The sequence below is a fragment of the Narcine bancroftii genome, chromosome 7, assembly GCF_036971445.1.
Source record: "Narcine bancroftii isolate sNarBan1 chromosome 7, sNarBan1.hap1, whole genome shotgun sequence".
Classification (NCBI taxonomy): Eukaryota; Metazoa; Chordata; class Chondrichthyes; order Torpediniformes; family Narcinidae; genus Narcine; species Narcine bancroftii.
This window is the reverse complement of record NC_091475.1, coordinates 209,743,766-209,771,765: the sequence shown is the minus strand read 5'-3', so window position 1 is coordinate 209,771,765 and position 28,000 is coordinate 209,743,766. Positions and strand designations below refer to the sequence as shown.

General features: G+C 44.4%; 2 protein-coding genes across 4 annotated transcripts; one reads left to right on the top strand and one right to left on the bottom strand.

Moving 5' to 3' along the window:
- Positions 1-4: 4 nt before the first annotated feature.
- On the bottom strand, positions 5-6,333 carry LOC138739654 (uncharacterized). Of its 3 annotated transcripts, none has more exons than XR_011342358.1 (2): positions 5,011-6,333; positions 5-727 (listed from the first exon to the last, which is right to left on the bottom strand). XR_011342358.1 is itself a non-coding variant. In XM_069892153.1 (2 exons), exon 2 carries the CDS (start codon positions 3,967-3,969, stop codon positions 1,219-1,221), a length of 2,751 nt encoding a protein of 916 aa, XP_069748254.1. In that variant the 5' UTR covers positions 3,970-4,845; positions 5,011-5,875; the 3' UTR covers positions 758-1,218. The 3 variants fall into 3 exon arrangements, 2 of the variants coding, with proteins under 2 accessions (XP_069748254.1, XP_069748255.1); XM_069892153.1 differs by lacking the exon at positions 5-727 and adding an exon at positions 758-4,845 and having other exon boundaries at positions 5,011-5,875; XM_069892154.1 differs by lacking the exon at positions 5-727 and adding an exon at positions 758-4,845 and having other exon boundaries at positions 5,746-5,875.
- Positions 5,994-27,639, top strand: LOC138739653 (uncharacterized). The gene is made up of 2 exons (XM_069892152.1): positions 5,994-6,337; positions 22,704-27,639. The coding sequence occupies exons 1-2, from the start codon at positions 6,080-6,082 to the stop codon at positions 27,516-27,518; spliced, it is 5,073 nt and encodes a 1,690-aa protein (XP_069748253.1). The 5' UTR covers positions 5,994-6,079; the 3' UTR covers positions 27,519-27,639.
- The last annotated feature ends 361 nt before the right edge of the window (positions 27,640-28,000 follow it).

The window sequence follows — 28,000 nt, the reverse complement described above, 5'->3', positions numbered from 1 at the left end:
GCAGTGTCGTTATCCAGGAATCCTGGCTTTTATTAGTAGAAACTCAGTAATACAATAATGAATGATAATGGGTGCGTACACAGTTATAGCCAAGGGGAGAGTCTTTAGTCGTAGAGATAATACACGTCCATATCCAGTAGAGCAGACTGAGCACAGCGAAAGACTGATAGCATAACACAGATTCATCACACAATGGATGGCAACATGGGATGGCAGCTTCGATAGGAATATGGTTTCAAAGAACAGCTAATGAGGATGACCGTACACCAATGCCAGCATTTCATTCAGTCGATCCGATTGATTCCTATCATCCAGACCTTCCATATTCAAAAGTCTCATGCCACGTTCATGCCTCGTCAACTCCAGTATATGCAGGAGAAACTGGCGGAACCTGGTGTACTGGTTTTCTGCTAGGGGATTGGCAACGAATTCGCTTACACGAGCTGCAGTGGTGATGTAAAGTGCCCACGACATGCCAGATAATGACATGCCAGATTATTGATAATGTGTTCTCCTCTGTAGCCGAAACTGGGTTACAGCCTGAAGAAGCCAAACTCGAGGTTAGTGGGTCCATAAAGGAGGCAAGTGAAGTCCCACACTGTTACCGGCTGCAATGCCGGCAGCTGCTGCTGTGGACATAGCTGCGTCCATTGAGACTGGAGATTCAAATTTCAGTTGAATCCTGCAGTCCTGGTCACGAATTGTAGTGGCTACGACATTAGACCTACTGAGAAATAAAAACAATCACACAATAGGCTAGTAAAGCAAATACTGGTTTATTGAAATTTTACAAACAAATTTTATTCACTTTCGAGCAAACAATGCAGTTTAATTTAGAGAATAATTTTTCTTAAGTGCATATCTAGTTTATCGATACTTTTTTGGTCAATGGTGGTAGACATATGTGGTAGTTTAGTTTTACTTCCTTTTGAGATAGACCAGTGGTTTTACGTTGTAAAGTTAAGGTTCTCTTTTCTTCATCGATATTGCTGAGCCCTGCATTTCCAGCTTTCCCTATTTTATATCAAATAAACTGATTACTCCTTAAACCATTGAGGCCCCAGAAGTTGTTCCATGAAGTCTGAATAACTGTTGGAAGGCCCCGTGTCTGATTTTTCTTCTTTCTCTTTACACTGGCTTCCAACAACTTCCTCTGTTCATTGTCCAGTAATGGCGGGCCATTTGTATTATCCATTACCCACAAGATAGGCTTCCGATTTATTGGGGTGGAATCCTTCCAGGAGCAGGCGGAATAACAAATTCTGACAAAATTTGAATATGGGGTGGTCGGCCCCAATGGTGTTCCAGTTTTTTCTGTATGACATGGAAATTCAGCCGGTCCACAATATCACGTTCAATCCAAGGTATTTCCATATGTATAGGTTCTATTATTTTCAAACTTGATTTGATTGGTGGAGGCACTGGGGGACCTTCGGGAATCATCATTTCCATTGATTCCTCATACGGAGTAGCAAGTCCCAAGAGACGAGCCATTCCTTTATGTTTTTGATTTATCTCGAAGACATCAGCTGCATCTTGTTCAATAAAAGCTATATGTAATGAACGTTTTGGTTTGTACCCTTGACCAGCTGCAATAATCTTATCTACTGGCTTCTCCAATGTGGAAAGAAGGTTCTGATAAAATGTCTGGACTAATTCTGGCAAACAATGCAGTTTAATTTCCAGAACCATTTTACTTATGTGCATATCTAGTTTGTCGAAACCTTTTTGGTCAATGGTGGTAGACATATATGGTAGTTTAGTTGTACTTGCTTTTGTGTTTTGGCCAGTTGATTTATGTTGTAAAGGTAATGTTCTCATTTCTTTTTCGATATTGCTGAGCCCTGCACATCCGACTTTGCCCATTTTTGAACGAATAAACTGATGACTGCTTAAACCATTCAGGCCCCAGAAGTTGTTCCATGAAGTCTGAATAACTGTTGGAAGGCCCCGTGTCTGATTTTTCTTCTTTCTCTTTACACTGGCTTCCAACAACTTCCTCTGTTCATTGTCCAGTAATGGCGGGCCATTTGTATTATCCATTACCCACGAGATAGGCTTCCGATTTAGTTGGGGTGGAATCCTTGTCGGAGCAGACGGAATTACAAATTCTGACAAAATTTGAATATGAGGTGGTCGGCCCCAATGGTGTTCCAGTTTTTTTTGTATGACATGGCAATTCAGCCGGTCCACAATATCACGGTTAATCCAAGGTATTTTCATATGTATAGGTTCTATTATTTTCCTACTTGCTTTGTTTGGTGGAGGCACTGTTGGTCCTTCAGGAATCATCATTTCCATTGATACCTCATACGGAGTAGCAAATCCCAAGAGACGAGCCATTCTTTTATGTTTTTGATTTATCTCGAAAACATCAGCTGCATCTTGTTCAATAAAAGCTATATGTAATGAACGTTTTGGTTTGTACCCTTGACCAGGTGCAATAATCTTATCTACTGGCTTCTCCAATGTGGAAAGAAGGTTCTGATAAAATGTCTGGACTAATTCTGGCAAACAATGCAGTTTAATTTCCAGAACCATTTTACTTATGTGCATATCTAGTTTGTCGAAACCTTTTTGGTCAATGGTGGTAGACATATATGGTAGTTTAGTTGTACTTGCTTTTGTGTTTTGGCCAGTTGTTTTATGTTGTAAAGGTAATGTTCTCATTTCTTTTTCGATATTGCTGAGCCCTGCACATCCGACTTTGCCCATTTTTGAACGAATAAACTGATGACTGCTTAAACCATTCAGGCCCCAGAAGTTGTTCCATGAAGTCTGAATAACTGTTGGAAGGCCCCGTGTCTGATTTTTCTTCTTTCTCTTTACACTGGCTTCCAACAACTTCCTCTGTTCATTGTCCAGTAATGGCGGGCCATTTGTATTATCCATTACCCACGAGATAGGCTTCCGATTTAGTTGGGGTGGAATCCTTGTCGGAGCAGACGGAATAACAAGTTCTGGCAAAATTTGAATATGAGGTGGTCGGCCCCAATGGTGTTCCAGTTTTTTCTGTATGACATGGCAATTCAGCCGGTCCACAATATCACGTTCAATCCAAGGTATTTCCATATGTATAGGTTCTATTATTTTCCCGCTTGCTTTGATTGGTGGAGGCACTGGTGGTCCTTCGGGAATCATCATTTCCATTGATTGCACATACGGAGTAGCAAGTCCCAAGAGACGAGCCATTCCTTTATGTTTTTGATTCATCTCGAAAACATCAGCTGCATCTTGTTCAATAAAAGCTATATGTAATGAACGTTTTGGTTTGTACCCTTGACCAGGTGCAATAATCTTATCTACTGGCTTCTCCAATGTGGAAGGAACGTTCTGATAAAATGGCTGGATTAATTCTGGCAAACAATGCAGTTTAATTTCCAGAATCATTTTACTTATGTGCATATCTAGTTTGTCGAAACCTTTTTGGTCAATGGTGGTAGACATATATGGTCGTTTAGCTGTACTTGCTTTTGTGTTTTGGCCAGTTGTTTCATGTTGTAAAGGTAATGTTCTCATTTCTTTTTCGATATTGCTGAGCCCTGCATATCCGACTTTGCCCATTTTTGAACGAATAAACTGATGACTGCTTAAACCATTCAGGCCCCAGAAGTTGTTCCATGAAGTCTGAATAACTGTTGGAAGGCCCCGTGTCTTATTTTTCTTCTTTCTCTTTACACTGGCTTCCAACAACTTCCTCTGTTCATTGTCCAGTAATGGCGGGCCATTTGTATTATCCATTACCCAAGAGATAGGCTTCCGATTTAGTTGGGGTGGAATCCTTGTCGGAGCAGGCGGAATAACAAGTTCTGGCAAAATTTGAATATGAGGTGGTCGGCCCCAATGGTGTTCCAGTTTTTTCTGTATGACATGGCAATTCAGCCGGTCCACAATATCACGTTCAATCCAAGGTTTTTCCATATGTATAGGTTCTATTATTTTCCCACTTGCTTTGATTGGTGGAGGCATGGTGGTCCTTCGGGAATCATCATTTCCATTGATTGCACATACGGAGTAGCAAATCCCAAGAGACGAGCCATTCCTTTATGTTTTTGATTTATCTCGAAGACATCAGCTGCATCTTGTTCAATAAAAGCTATATGTAATGAACGCTTTGGTTTGTACCCTTGACCAGCTGCAATAATCTTATCTACTGGCTTCTCCAATGTGGAAAGAAGGTTCTGATAAAATGTCTGGACTAATTCTGGCAAACAATGCAGTTTAATTTCCAGAACCATTTTACTTATGTGCATATCTAGTTTGTCGATACTTTTTTGGTCAATGGTGCTGGACATATATGGTAGTTTATTTCTACTTGCTTTTGTGTTTTGGCCAGTTGTTTCATGTTGTAAAGGTAATGTTCTCATTTCTTCATCGATATTGCTGAGCCCTGAATGTCCAGCTTTGCCCATTTTTGAACAAATAATCTGATGACTGCTTAAACCATTCAGGCCCCAGAAGTTGTTCCATGAAGTCTGAATAACTGTTGGAAGGCCCCGTGTCTGATTTCTTTTGCTTTCTCTTTACACTGGCTTCCAACAACTTCCTCTGTTCATTGTCCAGTAATGGCGGGCCATTTGTATCATCCATTACCCACGAGATAGGCTTCCGATTTAGTCTGGGTGGAATCCTTGTCGGAGCAGGCGGAATAACAAATTCTGGCAAAATTTGAACATGAGGTGGTCGGCCCCAATGGTGTTCCAGTTTTTTCTGTATGACATGGCAATTCAGCCGGTCCACAATATCACGTTCAATCCAAGGTATTTCCATATGTTTTGGTTCTATTATTTTCCCACTTGCTTGGATTGCTGGAAGCAGTGTGGCGTGTTTTGGAATGATCTTTTCCTTTTTTATTGAACAAATTATTTAAATTTTACAAAGTATAAGTGTAGAAAATACAACATAAAACCCAAAATTACCCCATAATATCCCCCCCCACCCCCCGTCCCCCATCCCAGCTCCAGCAACCTTTTTACCCCTGCCCCCTTGGTTCTTATTAAAAACACATACCTCAAATTGCAAAATTCTGCTGTGTGGTTTGGCAAAGTTTACATCTTTAAACACAATTTGAAATTTTACTTCACATCGAAACCCATGCATTCAAGATTAAAAGCCCACATTTTAACCATGTCCAATGACTTTGCAATTTCTACATTATCTTCTCCAAATATAGACAAGATTGAATTTCATCGTCCTCTTTGTCTACTCAATTCAACCTCTGTTTTCCAAGTTATGGCAGTACATTTTCTCGCCACCGCCAATCCTCATCGTGGAAACGCAATTTGAGTTCTTTCCAATCACAAAGCCTTAATCTTCCTCATTTAACCCATTAGACAGAGCCTTTGATGGAGAAGGGATGGGGAATATGGGAAGTGAAGGAAGTCCCTGTCTGACCTGCCCTGAGTGCGAGAGGAAGGAATGTGTGCGGGGAGAGACCTCCTGAAAGTTGCTTCGGGAGGACGATGAGGAATGGCGAACGAAGAACAAGGATAGGAGTCAAATGATTGCACAGCGTTGCTTGATGTGGCCAAAGGAAAGGGTGAGGCCACCCTCAGTCTTCTGGCCAAAGCCGAGGACGAGCAAAGATTGACTCTCCCAGGCATGAGATGTTGATGTGAATGCAAAGAGCCCATTTTCACAAGAAGGATCTGACTATGCTTTGTGTTGGAAACCCATTCCTTCCTTGAAAGGGAGAGAAAGAAGAAGACGACCCCAATTTGGGACCATCTTGAAGCTTGACCACACCTGCACGTGCTCCTCCACCACCACCGTCTCCACAGCAACAGGAATGAAGTCGGCCGGGCCTGGCCGTGACGTCACAGCGGGCGGGCGGCGCGGGTCAGGGTCGTGACGTCACAGTGGAGTGGCGGCGCGCGTCAGGGCCGTGACGTCACAGCGGGGGCCGGCGCGGACCCCGGCTGAGGGAGGCGGGTCAGTCACATGAGTTGTCCTCGCGTGAACTTGTCGCCTAATTTGTCGTCAAGGCTCGGACCCATTTCCGCCTTTCCTTCCACCTCCGTCGTTCGGCCACACGCGCCTGCGCTCCTCGTGGGCGCCGTGACGGCGCCGGGTTGCCGCCATGTTCCGGCATCTGCTCCAGAGCCTGGGGCTCCAGCAGTCCGAGGCCGCCGCTCGTGCAGCCTGGTGGCCCTTCCAGGGGCCGCCCCCAACGGGCCCCAGTCTCGAGCGCGGCTTCGCTGGCCTCTCGCTCCTCTGCTGGGCCTATCTGGTGGCTGCCGTGGGCCTCCTCACTGGGCTCGCCCTGTGGGGGCTGCGGGCGAGGAGGAAGCGGCCACGCAGCCCAGACCCATCGACTGGGGAGCCAATGGATCACGAGGTGCGTGTTTGGGGCGGAGCGGCGTCGTGGATTTGGCGGGGAATTGGAGTCCGGATCAAGGGGGAGTGGAGTCCGGATCAAGGGGGAGTGGAGTCCGGATCAGGGGGGATGAGAGTCCGGATCAGGGGGGATGAGAGTCCGGATCAGGGGTGTATTGGAGTCCGTATCAAGGGGGGATTGGAGTCCGGATCGGGGGATTGGAGTCCGGATCAGGGGGATTGGAGTCCGGATCAGGGGGATTGGATGGGGATTGGAGTCCGGATCAAGGGGGGGGGTGGGAGTCCAGACCGAGGGGGGATTGGAGTCCAGACCGAGGGGGGATTGGAGTCCAGACCGAGGGGAGATTGGAGTCCAGACCGAGGGGGGATTGGAGTCCAGACCGAGGGGGGATTGGAGTCCAGACCGAGGGGGGATTGGAGTCCAGACCGAGGGGGGATTGGAGTCCAGACCGAGGGGGGATTGGAGTCCAGACCGAGGGGGGATTGGAGTCCAGACCGAGGGGGGATTGGAGTCCAGACCGAGGGGGGATTGGAGTCCAGACCGAGGGGGGATTGGAGTCCAGACCGAGGGGGGATTGGAGTCCAGACCGAGGGGGGATTGGAGTCCAGACCGAGGGGGGATTGGAGTCCAGACCGAGGGGGGATTGGAGTCCAGACCGAGGGGGGATTGGAGTCCAGACCGAGGGGGGATTGGAGTCCAGACCGAGGGGGGATTGGAGTCCAGACCGAGGGGGGATTGGAGTCCAGACCGAGGGGGGATTGGAGTCCAGACCGAGGGGGGATTGGAGTCCAGACCGAGGGGGGATTGGAGTCCAGACCGAGGGGGGATTGGAGTCCAGACCGAGGGGGGATTGGAGTCCAGACCGAGGGGGGATTGGAGTCCAGACCGAGGGGGGATTGGAGTCCAGACCGAGGGGGGATTGGAGTCCAGACCGAGGGGGGATTGGAGTCCAGACCGAGGGGGGATTGGAGTCCAGACCGAGGGGGGATTGGAGTCCAGACCGAGGGGGGATTGGAGTCCAGACCGAGGGGGGATTGGAGTCCAGACCGAGGGGGGATTGGAGTCCAGACCGAGGGGGGATTGGAGTCCAGACCGAGGGGGGATTGGAGTCCAGACCGAGGGGGGGATTGGAGTCCAGACCGAGGGGGGATTGGAGTCCAGACCGAGGGGGGATTGGAGTCCAGACCGAGGGGGGATTGGAGTCCAGACCGAGGGGGGATTGGAGTCCAGACCGAGGGGGGATTGGAGTCCAGACCGAGGGGGGATTGGAGTCCAGACCGAGGGGGGATTGGAGTCCAGACCGAGGGGGGATTGGAGTCCAGACCGAGGGGGGATTGGAGTCCAGACCGAGGGGGGATTGGAGTCCAGACCGAGGGGGGATTGGAGTCCAGACCGAGGGGGGATTGGAGTCCAGACCGAGGGGGATAATCTGGAATGGCGTGTGACAGTGACATGGTTCAGTCCGTGGAACCAAAGGACTGAGACAGCACCTCAGTCGTGTGGAGATCAAGTCTCCAAAACAAATAGCCGATGAATAGAGAGGGGCAATGAGCTGGTGACAGCTCATGATTACGTCATGACCATGTCCTTTTCCAGATGGGGGGTGGGGGGGTATGTTCAGTCAATAGGGATTGGGTTTGATGTCTGGACAGGGCATAGTTTCACAATCCATGCCAATGACAAATGAGAAAAGAGGATTATTACTGCCCTCGAAAGGGCATAGTTTGGACCAGGTGGGTCGGAATAATTCAAGAGTTACCATTCCATTGGTTGCTTTCTAATCCATTGAGGTCAACATTAAAAAAATAACATTTAAATATTAAACACAGCCTGGTAACAGGATATTTCTGCCCGCGAGTCCATGCTGCACAATTTACACCCCATGAATCGACACACCTGGTATTTCTGAATGATGGGAGGAAACCAGAGCCCCAGAGAAAACATTCTTCAAAGGCGCTATCAGATGGCCAATTGCCCCGCTTGTCATGCCACATCTTTGGGCAAGATGCGGCTGTTGGGAGACCCCGTGAATGTGCAGGAGGCGCCTGCACATTCCTCCAAGAGGGTAATCGCCGCATTGCAGTGTCCTCCCCAGCCATCTGAATGCAGTCGCCTGAAAGTGGCTGCAGGGCGTGAGCGGCCGGCGGGGGAGAAAGGGGGCTGGAGCAGCCGGCGGGGGAGAAGCCGGGCGACTGGAACGGCCGGTGGGGGAGAAGGGGAGGGGGGGCTAGAGCGGCCGGTGGGGGAGAAGGGGAGGGGGGGCTAGAGCGGCCGGTGGGGTAGAAGGGCAGGGGGGCTGGAGCGGCCAGCGGGGGAGAAAGGGGGTGGGCTAGAGCGGCCGGCGGGCGAGAAGGGGGGCTGGCCAAAACAATGCCGATACTGCGTACTCACTCGCCAGCTGCTCCAGTCCCCGTTCTCCCCCGCCGGCCGCTCCAGCCTCCTCCTCTCCCGCCGATGGGCAGAGCGATCAGTGTGGGGACATTCCACGGGGCATGTCCCTGTGCTGGCTGTCCCAGGTGACAGGCAGCCATCCTAACTTGACAGCCCAAGGGAGAGGAGCCGGAGCTCGCTCGCTCAGAGGCGCATCGCGGTGCCGCTGTTCTTTCAGGTGGCCAGCGTTGTGCTTTCAACGCTGCCTCCTGAACGGCAATTTAAAGGGCCGCTTCTGCTTCTTCAGGCGCATTCTTAATGGAGAATCCACCTGGAGAAACCTAAAGACAGTGTGGGATTTGAATCCCGATCCAGTCCAGATTGCTGTGCCTGAGTGTAAGAAAACTGCTGAAACTTTCTGGATGAAGAGATGTATATTTCCAATCTGGTTGTTCTCATTGATCATCCCTAGTGAAGTGGATCTGATACAAACGAAGGGAAGAAAAAGGAAAATGTCAATGATCTTCTCCAGAGATTTCAGTCGTAGGAAGATGTTTAGGCAACTGGGCAGAAGAGGTCAGCAAAAGGATCAGATCCTTCTCTCAACAACCAGCTTTGTTCTTATTTCAGACCCTTGTCCATACTAGACAATTATACACAGCTTGTTACAAGTTACACTTTGGGTACAAAAGTTAAAATCATGAATATTACCCCTTAGTTCCCCCTGGATTATCACAATTGTTTATATATTTATATTTTTTAGTTGGTTCAGTACCAGTTTATCCTGACATCACTTTTCATCAACTTGATAGAATGCTATTGTGTTCAAATTTTCAGCCCACTTTTAGGAAATGGGTGAAGAGCATGTCAGCTCCTTCCAGCACCACAGAAAGTCTTGCTTCTGTCATTAGTGCTACTGAAACAAACTGTCACATGTTGCCCACATCATTAATCCCATTGGTTTTTCTGGACTCTGTTGTGAATCTGAATTTGTGACCCTTTCAGGTTCCTTGCCAGCTGTGGTGCACACAAGCCAAGAGCACTCATCCAATTAAAATTAGTTTAAGGTTAACGGTTTAAAATTAATCTCATTAAGTTTCCAAAGGGTTCAGTTGGATGCTGTTCAATGTCATACTCACCATCCACATTTATTTCTTTGGAAATTGTGCATGTCATCGGTGTAATTGTAGAATCTTTCAGACAGGAAGTTGTATTTGTGGACTTGAAAAGTAATTCAAGCTTGTTTTTGATACTTCACTTATTTGTGCCCTTGTAAATAAGAATCATGGCACTTACAATATTTGCATCAAGCGAGATTGGAGAATGGACAAATGATGGGACCTGAAAAGAAAAGAAAAGGAGAGGAAGTTTGAGGAAGAACTGTTGGAAGAAAGATATAGAAAAGAGAAAGGGGAATAAAGAAGAGAAATTGACCATGGGAACGAAGGGAGTGATCATGTTGGAATGGAAAAGTGGAAAATTGGGTGGCCCGCCTCTGCAGCAATCAAGCTGGCACTCTGGGCGGCGAGCACAACCAAAGGCCAGCAGCCCGCGCAGCGCACTGGCCCCAACTAACGATCCGGCAGGTGAATGGCAAGGGCAGCTTAAAGGCCAGCGACCCCAAAATGGCGCTGGCCTTACTGCGAAGCCAACAGACAGGACAGTGTGCGGGAAAGAAGGACACTGTTATGCAGGAAAGTGCCCGCTTGCGGAAATCTGCTTTTGTTATGCACGTTGTGATGTCAGCCAAGAGTGGGGGGGGCGGCAGAGCGGGAACAGTGCAAGTATAAAAGTCGGACCTGAGCCCTAATAAAACTCAGAGCTTAACCTGACTATACTGCACGTGCATGTCTTCTTTCCAGTAGTGCGCGGTTATAATTGGTAACCCCAAAGGTTTAGATCGCATCTAAACTCAGCGATGAGTGAACAGGCAGCAGTCCATGCAGTCGCTCTCAAGCTGCTGACCTTCTGGACGAATCAGCCATGCGTGTGATTTGACCAGGCTGAGGCACAGTTTCAGATCTGGCAGATCACAGCAGAATCTACCCAGTACTACCACCTGGTGAGTGCCCTGGACCAGGACACAGCAGGCCGGGTGGCCAACTTCATTCAGGAACTCCCATTGAAAGGTGTGTACATCACCTTCAAGGACATACTGATTGAGACCTTCGGGATCTCATGAGAAAGGGGCACATCTGCTCCAACTGGACGGGGTATTCCCAAGACTGCCATCATCACCCCGTTTGACCACTTTGAATTCCTCCGAATGCCATTCGGGCTAAAGAATGCGACTCATGGACGCAGTGGGCCGAGACCTGGAATGCTCCTTCGTGTACCTGGATGACATCCTGAGTGGTGAGCTGAAACCTACAGGTGCAGATGGGGCACCTCTGCAACGTCTACTGAGTGAGTTCGGCCTGACAATCAACCCAGCCAAATGCCATTTCAGATTGGACACCATCAACTTCCTGGGCCACAGGATAACCAGGGAAGTAGCTACATGGCTAGCCAACGAAGTGGAAGCCATCCGAAAGGTTTCTAAGCCCAACATTACCAAGGAACTACAGGAGTTTGTGGGGATGATCAATTTTTATCACAGGTTCATCCCCTCAGCTGCCTGGATCATGCGGTCCTTGTTTGCCCAGATGGCAGGCAAGGTGAAGGACATCACCTGGGATGAGGAATCAGTGGAAGCCTTCGTGAAGGCCAAGGTAGCCCTGGCCGATGCCACTCTCCTAGCACACCCAGGTCAGATGCTCCAAAGTCCTTGACGGTGGATGCCTCCGGAATGGCGATTGGCAGAGATCTGCAGCAGCAGATGGAAGGAAGTTTGGGGCCGCTGGCTTTCTTCAGCGAACGTCTGCGGCCTCCACAACTGAATTATAGCGCTTTCCACACAGAGCTACTGGCATTGTACTGCCACTTCAGGTACTTCCTAAATTGGCACGGTTTTCATAGATCACAAGCCCCTGACCTTGGCCTTGGCTATGATATCGGACCTCTGGCCCGCCAGCAATGACACCTTTCTTGCATCACGGAGTACACTACAGATGTAAGGCACGTCTCTGGCAAGTACAAGATGGTGGCCGGCATACTGTCCAGGCAAAGTATCCACACGCTATCAAGGGGATTGGACTTTGTGCCACTGGCGGAGGGGCAGCAGAAAGATGAAGAAATGCCCCAATACAGGACTGCCATATTGCGACATCAAACTGCATCCACAACTAATTTCTTGGTAATGTCACGGACAATATTGCTCACCTTCAGATGCTACTGATATTACAGTTTTTTGACAATCAATGGAAATGATGATTCCCAAAGGACCACCAGTGCCTCCGGCAATCAAATCAAGTGGGAATAAAATAGAACTGTACATATGGAAATATCTTGGATAGAACACCCTCTGCCGGGCAGAGGGTAGGTGGCGGCGGCCCCAGTCCGGGCAGAAGGGAGGGGGAGGCAGTGGCCCCAGCCTTGGCAGAGAAAAACAGGCAGAGGCCCCGGTCCGGGCAGAAAGAAGGAGGCGGCGGCCCCGGTCCGGGCACAGGGAAGGTAGCGGCGGCCCCGGCCCCGGCAAAGGGTAGGCGGCGGCGGCCCCGGTCCGGGCAGAAGGGAGGGAGAGGCGGTGGCCCCGGCCTCGGCAGAGAGAAGCAGGCAGAGGCCAACAGGATGGATTGCGACCAGGTATGGTTCGGCCTAGGAGGGGAGGCAGGCCTCTCCAGCCCGGTTAAGCAACCTGCATAGGAGAAGGCCACTCCGATATAAAACCTACGACCCACGGACCTTGCTGCCATGTCCCAGTTCACTCGGCCACGGCACACGAACCATGGGTGTAAAGGGTGGGGCCAGTACTGCGCACACTGCACTCCACCTAAAAGCTCCTTTGCTCAGGCCCAAGGACATGTCCACGTCCTCCCCCTCAAAAGATGCACACAAACTCGAGCTATGCTGGAACATCAGAACCATGCTAGATAAGGCTGACAGCCACCGACCTGAACGTTGGTCTGCCCTCATCGCACATGAATTCCTCACACTTGGCATCGACATAGCTGCTCTCAGCAAAGTCCGCCTTGCAGATGTAGGCAGCCTCCAAGAACGTGGCGCGGGTTACACACTCTACTAGTCTGGCAAGCCTATGGATGAACGACGCCGATCTGGTGTAGGCTTCATGGTCAAGAACTCCATTGCCTCCAAACTCGAAAACCTCCTGACAGGCCACTCGGACCGGATCGTGTCCATGCGACTCCCCCTTCAAAACAAGCGTCGCATCACCCTCATCAGTGTCTATGCTCCAACCCTTCAGGCGGAACCAGCAGAAAAGGACAAGTTCTACACTGATCTGCGCAACCTCATCCAACGCACCCCTACAGCCGACAAGGTTGTCATCCTTGGCGACTTCAACGCTCGCATTGGCAAAGACTCAGAAAGCTGGCCAGGAATCCTGGGCAAGCATGGTGTCGGCAAGTGTAATGACAACAGGCGCCTCCTGTTGGAGCTCTGCGCAGAACAGCGGCTTGTCATTACCAACACCCTTTTTCAGCAGAGGGACAGCCTGAAGACGACTTGGATGCATCCCCGATCCAAACACTGGCACCTCCTGGACTACATCCTGGTGCGAGAAAGAGACAAACGAGATGTGCTGCACACCAGGGTCATGCCCAGTGTGGAATGTCACACTGACCACCGGCTTGTTCGCTGGAGGCTCAACCTTCACTTAAAGCCAAAGTCCAGGAACAGTTAAGCCCCTAGAAAGAGGTTCAATGTTGGAAACTTGCAGTCAGACGAAGTGAGAGGAAACTTCCAGGCAAACCTCCAAGTAAAGCTCGAGGATGCAATCCGCCTCATGGACACGTCCCCTGAAACCCTCCGGGATCAGCTGAAAACGGCCATACTGCAATCCACTGACGAGGTACTGGGCTTCTTCTCCAGGAAAAACAAGGACTGGTTCAACGAAAACAACCAGGAAATCCAGGAGCTGCTGGCAAAGAAGCGATCTGCCCACCAGGCCCACCTTGCAAAGCTGTCCTGGCCAGAGAAGAAACGAGCCTTCCGTCGCGCATGCAGCCATCTTCAGCGCAAACTCCGGGAGATCCAAAATGAGTGGTGGACTAGCCTCGCCAAACAAACCCAGATCAGCGCTGACATTGGCAACTTCAGCGGTTTTTATGAGGCTCTAAAGGCTGTGTACGGCCCCTCACACCAAGTCCAAAGCCCGCTGCGCAGCTCAGACAGCAAAGTCCTCCTCAGCGACAAGATCTCCATCCTCAACCGATGGTCAGAACACTTCCAATCTCTTTTCAGTGCCAACCACTCAGTCCAAGAAATGTCCTGCTCCAGCTCCCTCAACAGCCCTTAAGGCTAGAGCTGGATGAGGTCCTTACCCGGGAAGAGATATATAAGGCAATTGAACAACTGAAAAGTGGCAAAGCAACAGGTATGGATAGAATCCCCCCAGAGGTCTGGATGCCAAACTGCATGAGTTTTGCTGGGACCAAGGAAAGCTGCCTCAGGACCTTCGTGATGCCATCATCATCACCCTGTACAAAAACAAAGGCGAGAAATCAGACTGCTCAAACTACAGGGGAATCACGCTGCTCTCCATTGCAGGCAAAATCTTCGCTAGGATTCTCCTTAATAGAATAATACCTAGTGTCGCCGAAAATGTCCTCCCAGAATCACAGTGTGGCTTTCGCGCAAACAGGAACTACTGACATGGTCTTTGCCCTCAGACAGCTCCAAGAAAACTGCAGAGAACAAAACAAAGGACTCTACATCACCTTTGTTGACCTCACCAAAGCCTTCGACACCGTGAGTAGGAAAGGGCTTTGGCAAATACTAGAGCGCCTCGGATGCCCCCCTAAGTTCCTCAACATGGTGATCCAACTGCACGAAAACCAACAAGGCCGGGTCAGATACAGCAATGAGCTCTCCGAACCCTTCTTCATTGACAATGGCGTGAAGCAAGGCTGCGTCCTCGCACCAACCCTCTTTTCTATCTTCTTCAGCATGATGCTGAAACAAGCCATGAAATACCACAACAATAAAGACGCTGTTTACATCCAGTACCGCACGGATGGCAGTCTCTTCAATCTGAGGCGCCTGCAAGCTCACACCAAGACACAAGAGCAACTTGTCCGTGAACTACTCTTTGCAGACGATGCCACATTAGTTGCCCATTCAGAGCCAGCTCTTCAGCGCTTGACGTCCTGTTTTGCGGAAACTGCCAAAATGTTTGGCCTGGAAGTCAGCCTGAAGAAAACTGAGGTCCTCCATCAGCCAGCTCCCCACCATGACTACCAGCCCCCCCACATCTCCATCAGGCACACAGAACTCAAAACGATCAACCAGTTTACCTATCTCGGCTGCACCATTTCATCTGATGCAAGGATCGACAATGAGATAGACAACAGACTCGCCAAGGCAAATAGCACCTTTGGAAGACTACACAAAAGAGTCTGGAAAAACAACCACCTGAAAAACCTCACAAAGATTAGCGTATACAGAGCAGTTGTCATACCCACACTCCTGTTTGGCTCCGAATCATGGGTCCTCTACCGGCATCACCTACGGCTCCTAGTACGCTTCCATCAGCGTTGTCTCCGCTCCATCCTCAACATTCATTGGAGCAACTTCATCACCAACATCGAAGTACTTGAGCTGGCAGAGTCCGAAAGCATCGAATCCACGCTGCTGAAGATCCAACTGTGCTGGGTAGGTCACGTCTCCAGAATGGAGGACCATCGCTTTCCCAAGATCGTGTTATATGGCAAGCTCTCCACTGGCCACCGAGACAGAGGTGCACCAAAGAAGAGGTACAAGGACTGCTTAAAGAAATCGCTTGGTGCCTGCCACATTGACCACCGCCAGTGGGCTGATATCGCCTCAAACCGTGCATCTTGGTGCCTCAGTTTGGCGGGAAGCAACCTCCTTTGAAGAAGACCGCAGAGCCCACCTCACTGTCTAAAGACAAAGGAGGAAAAACCCAACACCCAACCCCCACTAACCAATTTTCCCTTGCAACCGCTGCAACTGTGTCTGCCTGTCCCACATCGGACTTGTCAGCCACAAACGAGCCTGCAGCTGACGTGGACATTACCCCTCCATAAATCTTCATCCATGAAACCAAGCCAAAGAAAGAAAAGAAGGATAGCACATGATATTAGGGGCAGGCTGGATTAGCATGTCACACAGAAAAAGACTACAACATTGCGGCCGACCACCTCACATTCAAATTTTGTCAGAATTGGTAATTCCGCCTGCTCCTAAACTGATTCCACCCCAACTAAATCAGAAGCCTAACTTCAGGCTAATGGTTAATACAAATGGCCCGCCATTAATGGAAAATGAACATAACATAACATAACATATAACATAACAATTACAGCACGGAAACAGGCCATTAGGCTCTTCTAGTCCGCACCGAACCAAACACCCCTCTCTAGTCCCACCTCCCTGCACAATGCCCATAACCCTCCATCTTCTTCTCATCCATATACCTGTCCAACCTTTTCTTAAATAATACAATTGACTCCGCCGCCACTATTTCTCCCGGAAGCTCATTCCACACGGCTACCACTCTCTGAGTAAAGAAGTTCCCCCTCATGTTACCTCTAAACCTCTGCCCCTTAATTCTTAACTCATGTCCTCTTGTTTTAATCTTTCCTCCTCTTAACGGAAATAGTCTATCCACATCCACGCTGTCTATTCCTTTCATAATCATAATCTTAAATACTTCTATCAAATCCCCTCTCAACCTTCTACCTTCTACGCTCCAAAGAATAAAGGAAGTTGTTGAAAGTCCACATAAAGAGAAAGCTAAAAAATCAGATACGGGGCCTTCCAACAGTTATTCAGTCTTCATGGAACAACTTCTGGGGCCTGAATGGTTTAAGGAGTAATCAGTTTATTTGTTCAAAAATGGGGAAAGCCGGAAATGCAGGCTCAGGGATGAAGAAATGAGAACATTACCTTTACAACATAAAACAATTGGCCAAAACACAAAAGCAAGTAAAACTAAACTACCATATATGTCCAGCACCATTGACCAAAAAAGTATCGACAAACTAGATCTGCACTTAAGAAAAACGATTCTGGAAATAAACTGCTTTGTTTGCCAGAAATGACCCAGCCGTATTATCAGAACCGTCTTTCTACATTAGAGAAACCAGTAGATAAGGTTATTGCACCTGGTCAAGGGTACAAACCAACACGTTCATATATATAAGTGTTATTGAACAAGATGCAGCTGATGTCTTGGAGATGAATCAAAAACATAAAGTAATGGTTTCTCTCTCAGTATGAAAAATCAATGGAAATTATGATTCCGGGGGCGTGGTGAGATGGCGTAGGAAGAGGACGTGTAATTCCACCTCTTCCCAGCTGAATAATTAATGCCTGAAATTTAGAGATATTTAACTACTTAAAACTTGTTCTGAAAAATTTTAAGAAGCTTTTACAGTCATAATGAAAGGATCCAAGGTTCAAGCTGCAAAAAAAAGTTACAACTTAGGAGAGCTGGAAGTGCCTTAGAACTGAGGCCTACCTCTTCGAAGGAACCACGGGGGTCGACTCTGGAGCTGCTGAAGTCTCAAAGGACGACTCAAGCTACAACTGCTTTTACACCGGAGCCTTCTTTGCGTCCTACCACGCAAGATGGCACTGGAACGTAAGCCATTCTTTGGAGAAGGTGGGTAGCGGGCGTGACTCGATCGTGTGCACAGAGATATGTGGCCTTGTGGAGGCGATGCTCTCACTCCCAATCGTGGTTGTGAGTACATTGAACTGCCCGGTGATGCGCTGAGCTTGACAGCAGCAGAGGACCTGTGCCTACGGTCCCTGGCTGATCTGGGCCTGCGTGGAGATTCGTGTGTGTGCACAACTCCCAACGGACCACAGGCTGCGGGAGTGTCTGACTCCTGATGGGCTGACAGAGTCAGTTCTGTTTGCGAGGTAATCCCGATCTGTAGTCCTTTGGCTCAGACCGAAGGAGCAGTGTTGGAAATGGAAAAAGAAGATGAAGAGGAACTATTACAGATACAAGATGAAGAAGCATCAACACTCCATGCTGCTAGAATTCTACAAGGTGGGCCTCAAAAATCTCAAAGACTTCAGAGACTTCAATCTCCTACTTTACAAACTTTCCAAACTCTGCAGGTGGATGAAGACACAACATTGTCTGTGTCAGAAGAATTTCTCCATTGGATGAATAAATGGCAACTAGAGTTACGCAGGGATTTAAGGATAATAAGTTTCAATAGAGTGAATTGAGAAAAGGGTCATTAATTAAACAGGATGTATCCAAATGTTTGAGAGCAGTTGATGTGGTGCAAGATGAACTTAAAGAAATTAACTGGGCGTTTTGTGATTGTAACGATAAAGTGGTAATTCTTTGCCAAATAACCCACGTAGGTTTGAGTTGCAGAAACAATTGAAATCGCAGGGATCTCCAAAGAGGAATGGGGATGGAAATGGAAATGGCAGGTAGAAAGTGGAGAAACAACATCTGACTCAGAAGAGAGATGATGGTCAAGCAGTTGGTGGTGTTGGTGTTGAAGAACAAGCAAGTGGTGTTATGCGTATTGTAATTTAATTTTTTTCTGCATGAACAAGCTTTTTTGTTTGATATAAGAATATCAGCTGGGGAGGGTGGATAGCTCTGTGTCTTCTGGTTATCTGCCACTTGTGGTTTAGATCACACCCGGTTAGTAGAGGGGGGTACCACTTTGGTGGGTTTTTTTTGTTTCTTGTGGGGTTTTTTTTACGGTTCTTTTATTTTTTGGTAAATTTACTAGGGTTTTTTGGAGCTTATATATTTTGTGAGGATTTGCTGTGTTGGGTGCCATTTGTAATAAATGAATAAATTGAATTTTGCGACATTTAACGTAAAAGGGATGAACCACCTGATAGAAAGGAAACGTGTGTTGGATTACATTAAAAAGATGAAGGTGGACATTGCATTTTTACAAGAGACTCATTTGACAGAGAAAGAACATTTGAAATTGAAATGAGACTCGGTTGGACATATGCTGGCATGGTCTTTTAATTCTAAGGCTAGAGGAGTAGCGATTTTGATACATAAAAAGGTGCCCTTTGTTTTGGAATCGTTTTCTGAGAATGGAGCTAGAATTGTAAACTATTTTCAGAAGCTTGGACTTTAATGAATATATATGCACCAAATGAAGATGATGTACAATTTGTTACTGGCGCATTTTTGCATTTGATTCATGTTATGGTTGGAGGAGATTTCAATTGTTGTTTGTACCTATTGTTGGATAAGTCTCCAAAAATTGTAAAGAAAACCAAAATGGCAAAAAGAATTATTGAGTTGATGGGGGATTTAAATTTGGTTAATCCTCCCACTGTTTTCCAATGGTTTACCCAAACTATACTATGTTTAAATTTAGAGAAAATTAGAAATTCTGTCTATGAATCCCCTTCTAAGTTTGAGTTAACCTGGCGACCATTTATTCAATATTTTCATTTGTGGTGAGTTGATCTGGCTCTGTTTTCTTTCTATGATTATGTATGATAATTGGGCTGTAAGATGAGATCGGAGTGATCGGCGTGGTTTAGCTATATCTGTAGGTTTTTTTTTTTAAGTTTTTTTAATTCAGATTTGTTTTTTCTTCTTTTTTGGGGTTTTTCTTTTCTCTTTTTTCATATATTGTTATTAATTATATCTTTTTTTTTTAGAGATAGTTCACACCCTAAACTGATCTAAAAAATTTTTTTATGATATATTTTTATTCTGTAATATTATTGTTTAATATCTCTGTATTAATTCATTACTTACTATGTATTTTTTATATCTCTTTGAACTGTGTGTTTATAAATTATAATAATAATAAAAAGATTGAAAAAGAAAAAGACCTGAATTTATTTCGTATGTAAGAGATCAGATTAAGTTTTTTTTTAAGAAACAAATGCAGGATCAGTTCAAAGTAAATTTACGTTATGAGATGTTTTAAAAACATACTTACGGAGTCAAAATATTAGTTATACTGAAAAAGTGAAGAAGCAATATAAAGTGGAACTTCAAGATTTAGAAAAAGAAATTGCAGTATTGGAGAAGACATTTCAGAAAAATGCGACAGAAGAGAATAAGATACAGTTATCTAAATTGAAGCTTCGTTATAATACAACGCAAACTTATAATTATGAAAGAATGATTCAAGGATCAAAACAGCATTATTATGAGTTGGGGAAAGAGCACATAAAGTTTTAGCGTGGCAGCTGAAGACTGAGCAAGTTTCTATAATGATTAATGGGGTTCGGAGAAGTTCAGGAATTCCTTATAAACCACAGGAAATTCATGATGAATTTCATACTTTTTAACCAGGATTTCTACACATCTGAAGGGACTACCTGATGAGGAGCAGATTGATTCTTTTTTGTCAAATTTGGATTTGCCTTTATTGGAGGAAGAGGATATTAAGATGTTAGAGGGTTCATTTACGGATCTGGAACTCAAGGAGGCATTACAATCCATGCCTACTGGAAAATCACCTGAGAAGATGGGTTTACTATGGAATTTTATAACGAATTTCATGATTTGTTATTTCCAGTTTATATGGAAGTACTTAAACAAGCTACTGAAAAAGGTTTATTCCCAGAGTCATTTTCAAGAGCATTGATAACGGTTATACCGAAGAAAGGCAGAGACCCATTTGAGGTTGCATTGTATAGAGCTATATCTCTATTGAATGTAGATTATAAAATTGTAGCTAAAGTTCTGGCATATCGATTGCCTAATTTTTTTGCCGAAATTAGTACATGTAGATCAAGCAGGATTTATTAAAATAGGTATTCAGCAGATAATATTACTAAACTAAGTACTATAATTAATGCTTCAAGACTCGACCAACCAGTGATACTAACGTGAGACGTGGAAAAAGCCTTCGGCCGTGTAGTGTTAGAAAGATTTAAATTTGGACCACTGGTTGGGCTAAGGCACTATATACTAATCCTTCTGCTCGGGTGGTAACAAATGGACAGGTTTCGTAGGTATTTAATTTGTTTAGTTCAACTTGACAGGGCTGCCCATTGTCACCAGCCTTGTATGCATTAGTGACAGATTCATTGGTCCAAGCTATTAGGCAAGAATTGAACATTAAAGGAATTCCTGTAGTAGACAGGAGTATAAAATTAATTTATTGGCTGATGATGTGTTGATATATTGGTCTCAATGCAAGAATTCGTTAGAACCACTGCAGGATTTGTTGGTGATATGGTTATAAAGTAAATTGGGATAAAGGTGAGATATCACCAACATCAGGTGGGGTTATTCAGATTGTCAGCAACTCACTAAATTTAAATTGTCAAATAAAATGAAATATCTGGGTGTAATTGTGGATAAGGACTATAAAAATTTGTATAGTTTAAATTATGTCCCATTATTAAATAAGATCAAGTTTGATTTGAATAGATGATAGGACTTACCGTTAACATTGATTGGACGGGTAAATTGTATTAAAATGAATATATATCTTTGTATTCAATATTTGTTTCAATCTATTCCGAGTGTTATACTGGGAAAGTTTTTTGAGGGAATTAAATAAAGTAGTTTGTTTGCTTTTATGGAAAGGTAAGTTGTCCAGAGTATCTATGCAAAAGTTGACATAGAGATATGACTTGGGAGGTCTTCAGCTACCACATTTTCAAAATTATTATCAAGCAGCACAATTAAAGTTTATTAACAGACTGTTTGATATTGACCAGCCACCGGTGTGGGCAAAAGTGGAGATGGATCAGATACAGGAAGGATCTAAACATCACTTTATTTATAAATGGAATCCTTTGCTTTTGCAATGATATAAATTGCCTGTATTGAAACATCTGATAGTGATATGGTACAAGTGGAATCAACTTATAGGATTGAAAGAGGTGATTATAGATAAAATTCTGTTATATCAGAATCATTTAATTTCATTTTCTATGCACAATCCTTATCTAAGGGACTGGGATTCAAAAAGACTGATATTAGTGGAAGATTGTTTTGAAGGAGGTTAATTTCTTTCATTTGAGAGAAGTTTGGTAAATTGCAAAACATTTTATTTGCTGATTATCAAGTACGTGATTTGTTATTAAAATATTTTGTTTGAGATTTAATATTACCAGGTCAAAAGAAATTTGAGAAATTAATTGCTGGTAAGGAAAAAATGGTTTATTTCAGAAATTTATTTGTAATTACAGAAAAAGATGAAGAAGGTAGATATTTTCAGAATAAGAGAAAAATGGGAGCAGGATTTACAAATTCCAATATCTGTGGAAGAATGGTCTGATATGTGTTAGGATAGCATTACAAAATTAATTAATGCATGTTATAATTTAGTTAATGATCATTTTTGTCACAGTTTTAGTGAGTCAAATTTGTTTTTCTGATGTGGGACTTCGATTGGTACTTTAGTACACTCGGTGTGGGAATGTATTAAGATTAAGCCCTTATGGGGAAAAGTAATTAAAATATTGCGAGACTTATTTCAAAGAGATATACATTTGGATCAAAGGCTGTGTTTAATGGGTTATATGAGGAATATTAAGGCTTTGCGATTGGAACCGAACTCAAATTGCATTTATACAATTAGTATTGGTGGTGGCTAGAAAATATATTGCAACGACTTGGAAAAAAGATGTTGAATTGAGTAGACAAAGATGACAATGAAATTCAATCATGTCTATATTTGGAGAAGATAACGTAGAAATTGCAAAATAATTGTACATTGTTAAATTATGGTCTTTTTATCTTGAATGTATGGCTTTAGATGTTAAATAAAATTTTAAATTGTGTTTAAAGATGTAAACTTTGCCAAACCAGACAGCAGAATTTTACAATTTTATGTGTTTTTTTAATAAGAACCAAGGGGGCGGGGTAAAATGGTTGGTGTAGCTGGGATAGGGGATGGGGGGGGGGGGTTATTATGTGGTAATTTAGGGTTTTATATTGTATTTTGTACACTTATATTTCGTAGAAATTTAAATAATTTTTTCAATAAAAAAGGAAATGATGATTCCAAAAGGACCACCAGTGCTTCCAGCAATCAAAGCAAGTGGGAAAATAATAGAACCTTTAAATATGGAATTACCTTGGATTGAACGTGATACTGTGGACTGGCTGAATTGGCATATCACACAAAAGAAACTGGAACACCATTGGTGCAGCCCACCTCATATTCAAATATTATCAGAATTTGTTATTCCACCTGCTCCTAGAAAGATTCCACCCGAATTAAATCAGAAGCTTATGTCGTGGGTAATGGATAATACAAATGGCCTGCCATTACTGGACAATGAACAGAGGAAGTTGTTGGAAGCCAGTGTAAAGAGAAAGAAAAAAAATCAGACACGGGGCCTTCCATCAGTTATTCAGACTTCATGGAACAAATTCTGGGGCCTCAATGGTTTAAGCAGTCATCAGATTATTTGTTCAAAAATGGGCAAAGCCGGACATTCAGGGCTCACCAATATCGACGAAAAAATGAGAACATTACCTTTACAACATAAAACAACTGGCCAAAACAGTAAAGCATGTACAACGAAAGGGCCATATAAGTCTACCACCATTGACCAAAACAGTATCGACAAACTAGATATGCACAGAAGTAAAATGAATCTGGAAATTAAACTGCATTGTTTGCCAGAATTAATCCAGCCATTTTATCAGAACCTTCTTTCCACATTGGAGAAGCCATTAGATAAGATTATTGCACATGGTGAAGGGAACAAACCAACACGTTCATTACATATAGCTTTTGTTAAACAAGATGTAGCTGATGTCTTCGAGATGAATCAAAAAAAGAAAGAAATGGCTCGTCTCTTGGGACTTGCTACTCCGTATGAGGAATCAATGGAAATGATGATTCCCGAAGGACCACCAGTGCCTCCACCAATCAAATCAAGTGGGAAAATAATAGAACCTTTACATATGGAAATACCTTGGATTGAAAGTGATATTGTGGACCGGCTGAATTGCCATGTCATACGGAAAAAACTAGAACACCATTGGGGTCGACCACCACATATTCAAATTTTGTCAGAATTTGTTATTTCACCTACACCTAGAAGGATTCCACCCGAATTAAATCGGAAGCCTATTTCGAGGGTAATGGATAATACAAATGGCCCGCCATTACTGGACAAGGAACAGAGGAAGTTGTTGGAAGCCAGTGTAAAGAGACAGAAAAAAAATCAGACACGGGGCCTTCCATCAGTTATTCAGACTTCATGGAACAACTTCTGGGGCCTCAATGGTTTAAGCAGCCATCAGATTATTTGTTCAAAAATGGGCAAAGCCGGACATTCAGGGCTCAGCAATATCGACAAAGAAATGAGAACATTACCTTTACAACATAAAACAACTGGCCAAAACACAAAAGCAAGTACAACTAAACTGCCACATATGTCTACCACCATTGACCAAAAAAGTATCGACAAACTACATATGCACATAAGTAAAATGAATCTGGAAATTAAACTGCATTGTTTGCCAGAATTAATCCAGCCATTTTATCAGAACCTTCTTTCAACATTGGAGAAGCCATTAGATAAGATTATTGCGCCTGGTGAAGGGAACAAACCAACACGTTCATTACGTATAGCTTTTGTTAAACAACATGTAGCTGATGTCTTCGAGATGAATCAAAAAAAGAAAGAAATGGCTCGTCTCTTGGGACTTGCTACTCCGTATGAGGAATCAATGGAAATGATGATTCCCGAAGGACCCCCAGTGCCTCCACCAATCAAATCAAGTGGGAAAACAATAGAACCTATACATATGGAAATACCTTGGATTGAAAGTGATATTGTGGACCGGCTGAATTGCCATGTCACACGGAAAAAAGTAGAACACCATTGGGGCCGACCACCTCATATTCAAATTTTGTCAGAATTTGTTATTCCACCTGCACCTAGAAGGATTCCACCCGAATTAAATCGGAAGCCTATTTCGAGGGTAATGGATAATACAAATGGCCCGCCATTACTGGACAAGGAACAGAGGAAGTTGTTGGAAGCCAGTGTAAAGAGACAGAAAAAAAATCAGACACGGGGCCTTCCATCAGTTATTCAGACTTCATGGAACAACTTCTGGGGCCTCAATGGTTTAACCAGTCATCAGATTATTTGTTCAGAAATGGGCAAAGCCAGATATTCAGGGCTCAGCAATATCGACGAAAAAATGAGAACAATACCTTTACAACATAAAACAACTGGCCAAAACAGTAAAGCATGTACAACGAAAGGGCCATATAAGTCTACCACCATTGACCAAAACAGTATCGACAAACTAGATATGCACAGAAGTAAAATGAATCTGGAAATTAAACTGCATTGTTTGCCAGAATTAATCCAGCCATTTTATCAGAACCTTCTTTCCACATTGGAGAAGCCATTAGATAAGATTATTGCACATGGTGAAGGGAACAAACCAACACGTTCATTACATATAGCTTTTGTTAAACAAGATGTAGCTGATGTCTTCGAGATGAATCAAAAAAAGAAAGAAATGGCTCGTCTCTTGGGACTTGCTACTCCGTATGAGGAATCAATGGAAATGATGATTCCCGAAGGACCACCAGTGCCTCCACCAATCAAATCAAGTGGGAAAATAATAGAACCTTTACATATGGAAATACCTTGGATTGAACGTGATATTGTGGACCGGCTGAATTGCCATGTCATACAGAAAAAACTGGAACACCGTTGGGGCCGACCACCTCATATTCAAATATTTTCAGAACTTGTTATTCCACCTGCTCCTAGAAGGATTCCACCCCAACTAAATCGGAAGTCTATCTCGTGGGTAATGGATAATACAAATGGCCCGCCATTACTGGACAATGAACAGAGGAAATTCTTGGAAGCCAGTGTAAAGAGAAAGAAAAAAAATCAGACACGAGGCCTTCCAACAGTTATTCAGTCTTCATGGAACAACTTCTGGGGCCTCAATGGTTTAAGCAGTCATCAGATTATTTGTTCAAAAATGGGCAAAGCCGGACATTCAGGGCTCAGCAATATCGACAAAGAAATGAGAACATTACCTTTACAACATAAAACAACTGGCCAAAACACAAAAGCAAGTACAACTAAACTACCACATATTTCTACCACCATTGACCAAAAAAGTATCGACAAACTACATATGCACATAAGTAAAATGAATCTGGAAATTAAACGGCAATTTTTGCCAGAATTAATCCAGCCATTTTATCAGAACTTTCTTTCCACAGTGGAGAAGCCATTAGATAAGATTATTGCACCTGGAGAAGGGAACAAACCAACACGTTCATTACGTATAGCTTTTGTTAAACAAGATGTAGCCAATGTCATCGAGATAAATCAAAAACATAAAGAAATGGCTCGTCTCTTGGGACTTGCTACTCCGTATGAGGAATCAATGGAAATGATGATTCCCGAAGGACCACCAGTGCCTCCACCAATCAAATCAAGTGGGAAAATAATAGAACCTATACATATGGAAATACCTTGGATTGAAAGTGATATTGTGGACCGGCTGAATTGCCATGTCATACAGAAAAAACTGGAACACCATTGGGGCCGACCACCTCATATTCAAATATTTTCAGAACTTGTTATTACACCTGCTCCTAGAAGGATTCCACCCCAACTAAATCAGAAGCCTATCTCGTGGGTAATGGATAATACAAATGGCCCGCCATTACTGGACAAGGAACAGAGGAAGTTGTTGGAAGCCAGTGTAAAGAGACAGAAAAAAAATCAGACACGGGGCCTTCCAACAGTTATTCAGACTTCATGGAACAACTTCTGGGGCTTCAATGGTTTAAGCAGTCATCAGATTATTTGTTCAGAAATGGGCAAAGCCAGATATTCAGGGCTCAGCAATATCGACGAAGAAATGAGAACATTACCTTTACAACATAAAACAACTGGCCAAAACAGTAAAGCATGTACAACTAAACTGCCATATAAGTCTACCACCATTGACCAAAAAAGTATCGACAAACTAGATATGCACATAAGTAAAATGAATCTGGAAATTAAACTGCATTGTTTGCCAGAATTAATCCAGCCATTTTATCAGAACCTTCTTTCCACATTGGAGAAGCCATTAGATAAGATTATTGCACCTGGTGAAGGGAACAAACCAACACGTTCATTACGTATAGCTTTTTTTAAACAAGATGTAGCTGATGTCTTTGAGATGAATCAAAAAAAGAAAGAAATGGCTCGTCTCTTGGGACTTGCTACTCCGTATGAGGAATCAATGGAAATGATGATTCCCGAAGGACCACCAGTGCCTCCACCAATCAAATCAAGTGGGAAAATAATAGAACCTATACATATGGAAATACCTTGGATTGAACGTGATATTGTGGATCGGCTGAATTGCCATGTCATACAGAAAAAACTGGAACACCATTGGGGCCGACCACCTCATATTCAAATATTTTCAGAACTTGTTATTCCACCTGCTCCTAGAAGGATTCCACCCCAACTAAATCGGAAGCCTATCTCGTGGGTAATGGATAACACAAATGGCCCGCCATTACTGGAAAATGAACAGAGGAAGTTGTTGGAAGCCAGTGTAAAGAGAAAGAAAAAAAATCAGACACAGGGCCTTCCAACAGTTATTCAGACTTCATGGAACAACTTCTGGGGCTTCAATGGTTCAAGCAGTTATCAGATTATTTGTTCAAAAATGGGCAAAGCCGGACATTCAGGGCTCAGCAATATCGATGAAGAAATGAGAACATTACCTTTACAACATAAAACAACTGGCCAAAACACAAAAGCAAGTACAACTAAACTGCCACATATGTCTACCACCATTGACTAAAAAAGTATCGATAAACTAGATATGCACTTAAGAAAAATTATTCTCGAAATTAAACTGCATTGTTTGCTCAAAAGTGAATAAAATTTGTTTGAAAAATTTCAATAAACTAGTATTTGCTTTACTAGGCTATTGTGTGATTGTTTTTATTTCTCAGTAGCTCTAACGTCGTGGCCACTACAATTCGTGACCCCAACTGCAGGATTCAACTGAAATTTGAATCTCCAGTCATAATGGACGCAGCTATGTCCACAGCAGCAGCTGCCGCCATGGCAGCCGGTAACATTGTGGGACTTCACTTGCCTCCTTTATGGACCCACCAACCTCGGGTTTGGCTTCTTAAGGCTGTAACCCTGGTTCGGCTACAGGGTATAACAGAGGAGAACACATTATTCTGGCATGTCGTGGGCACCTTACACTACCAATGCTGCTCGTGTAAGCAAATTCGTTGCCAATCCCCTAGCAGGAAACCAGTACACCAGGTT

What these genes read in the sequence shown, in the direction of transcription:
- LOC138739654 (XM_069892153.1), bottom strand. Translation starts at nt 3,969, where the DNA reads ATGCCTCCACCAATCAAAGCAAGTGGGAAAATAATAGAACCTATACAT.
- LOC138739653 (XM_069892152.1), top strand. Translation starts at nt 6,080, where the DNA reads ATGTTCCGGCATCTGCTCCAGAGCCTGGGGCTCCAGCAGTCCGAGGCC. An exon ending in GGGAGCCAATGGATCACGAG is followed by an intron (nt 6,338 to 22,703) that starts GTGCGTGTTTGG and finishes TCAATAAAAAAG; the next exon opens with GAAATGATGATTCCAAAAGG.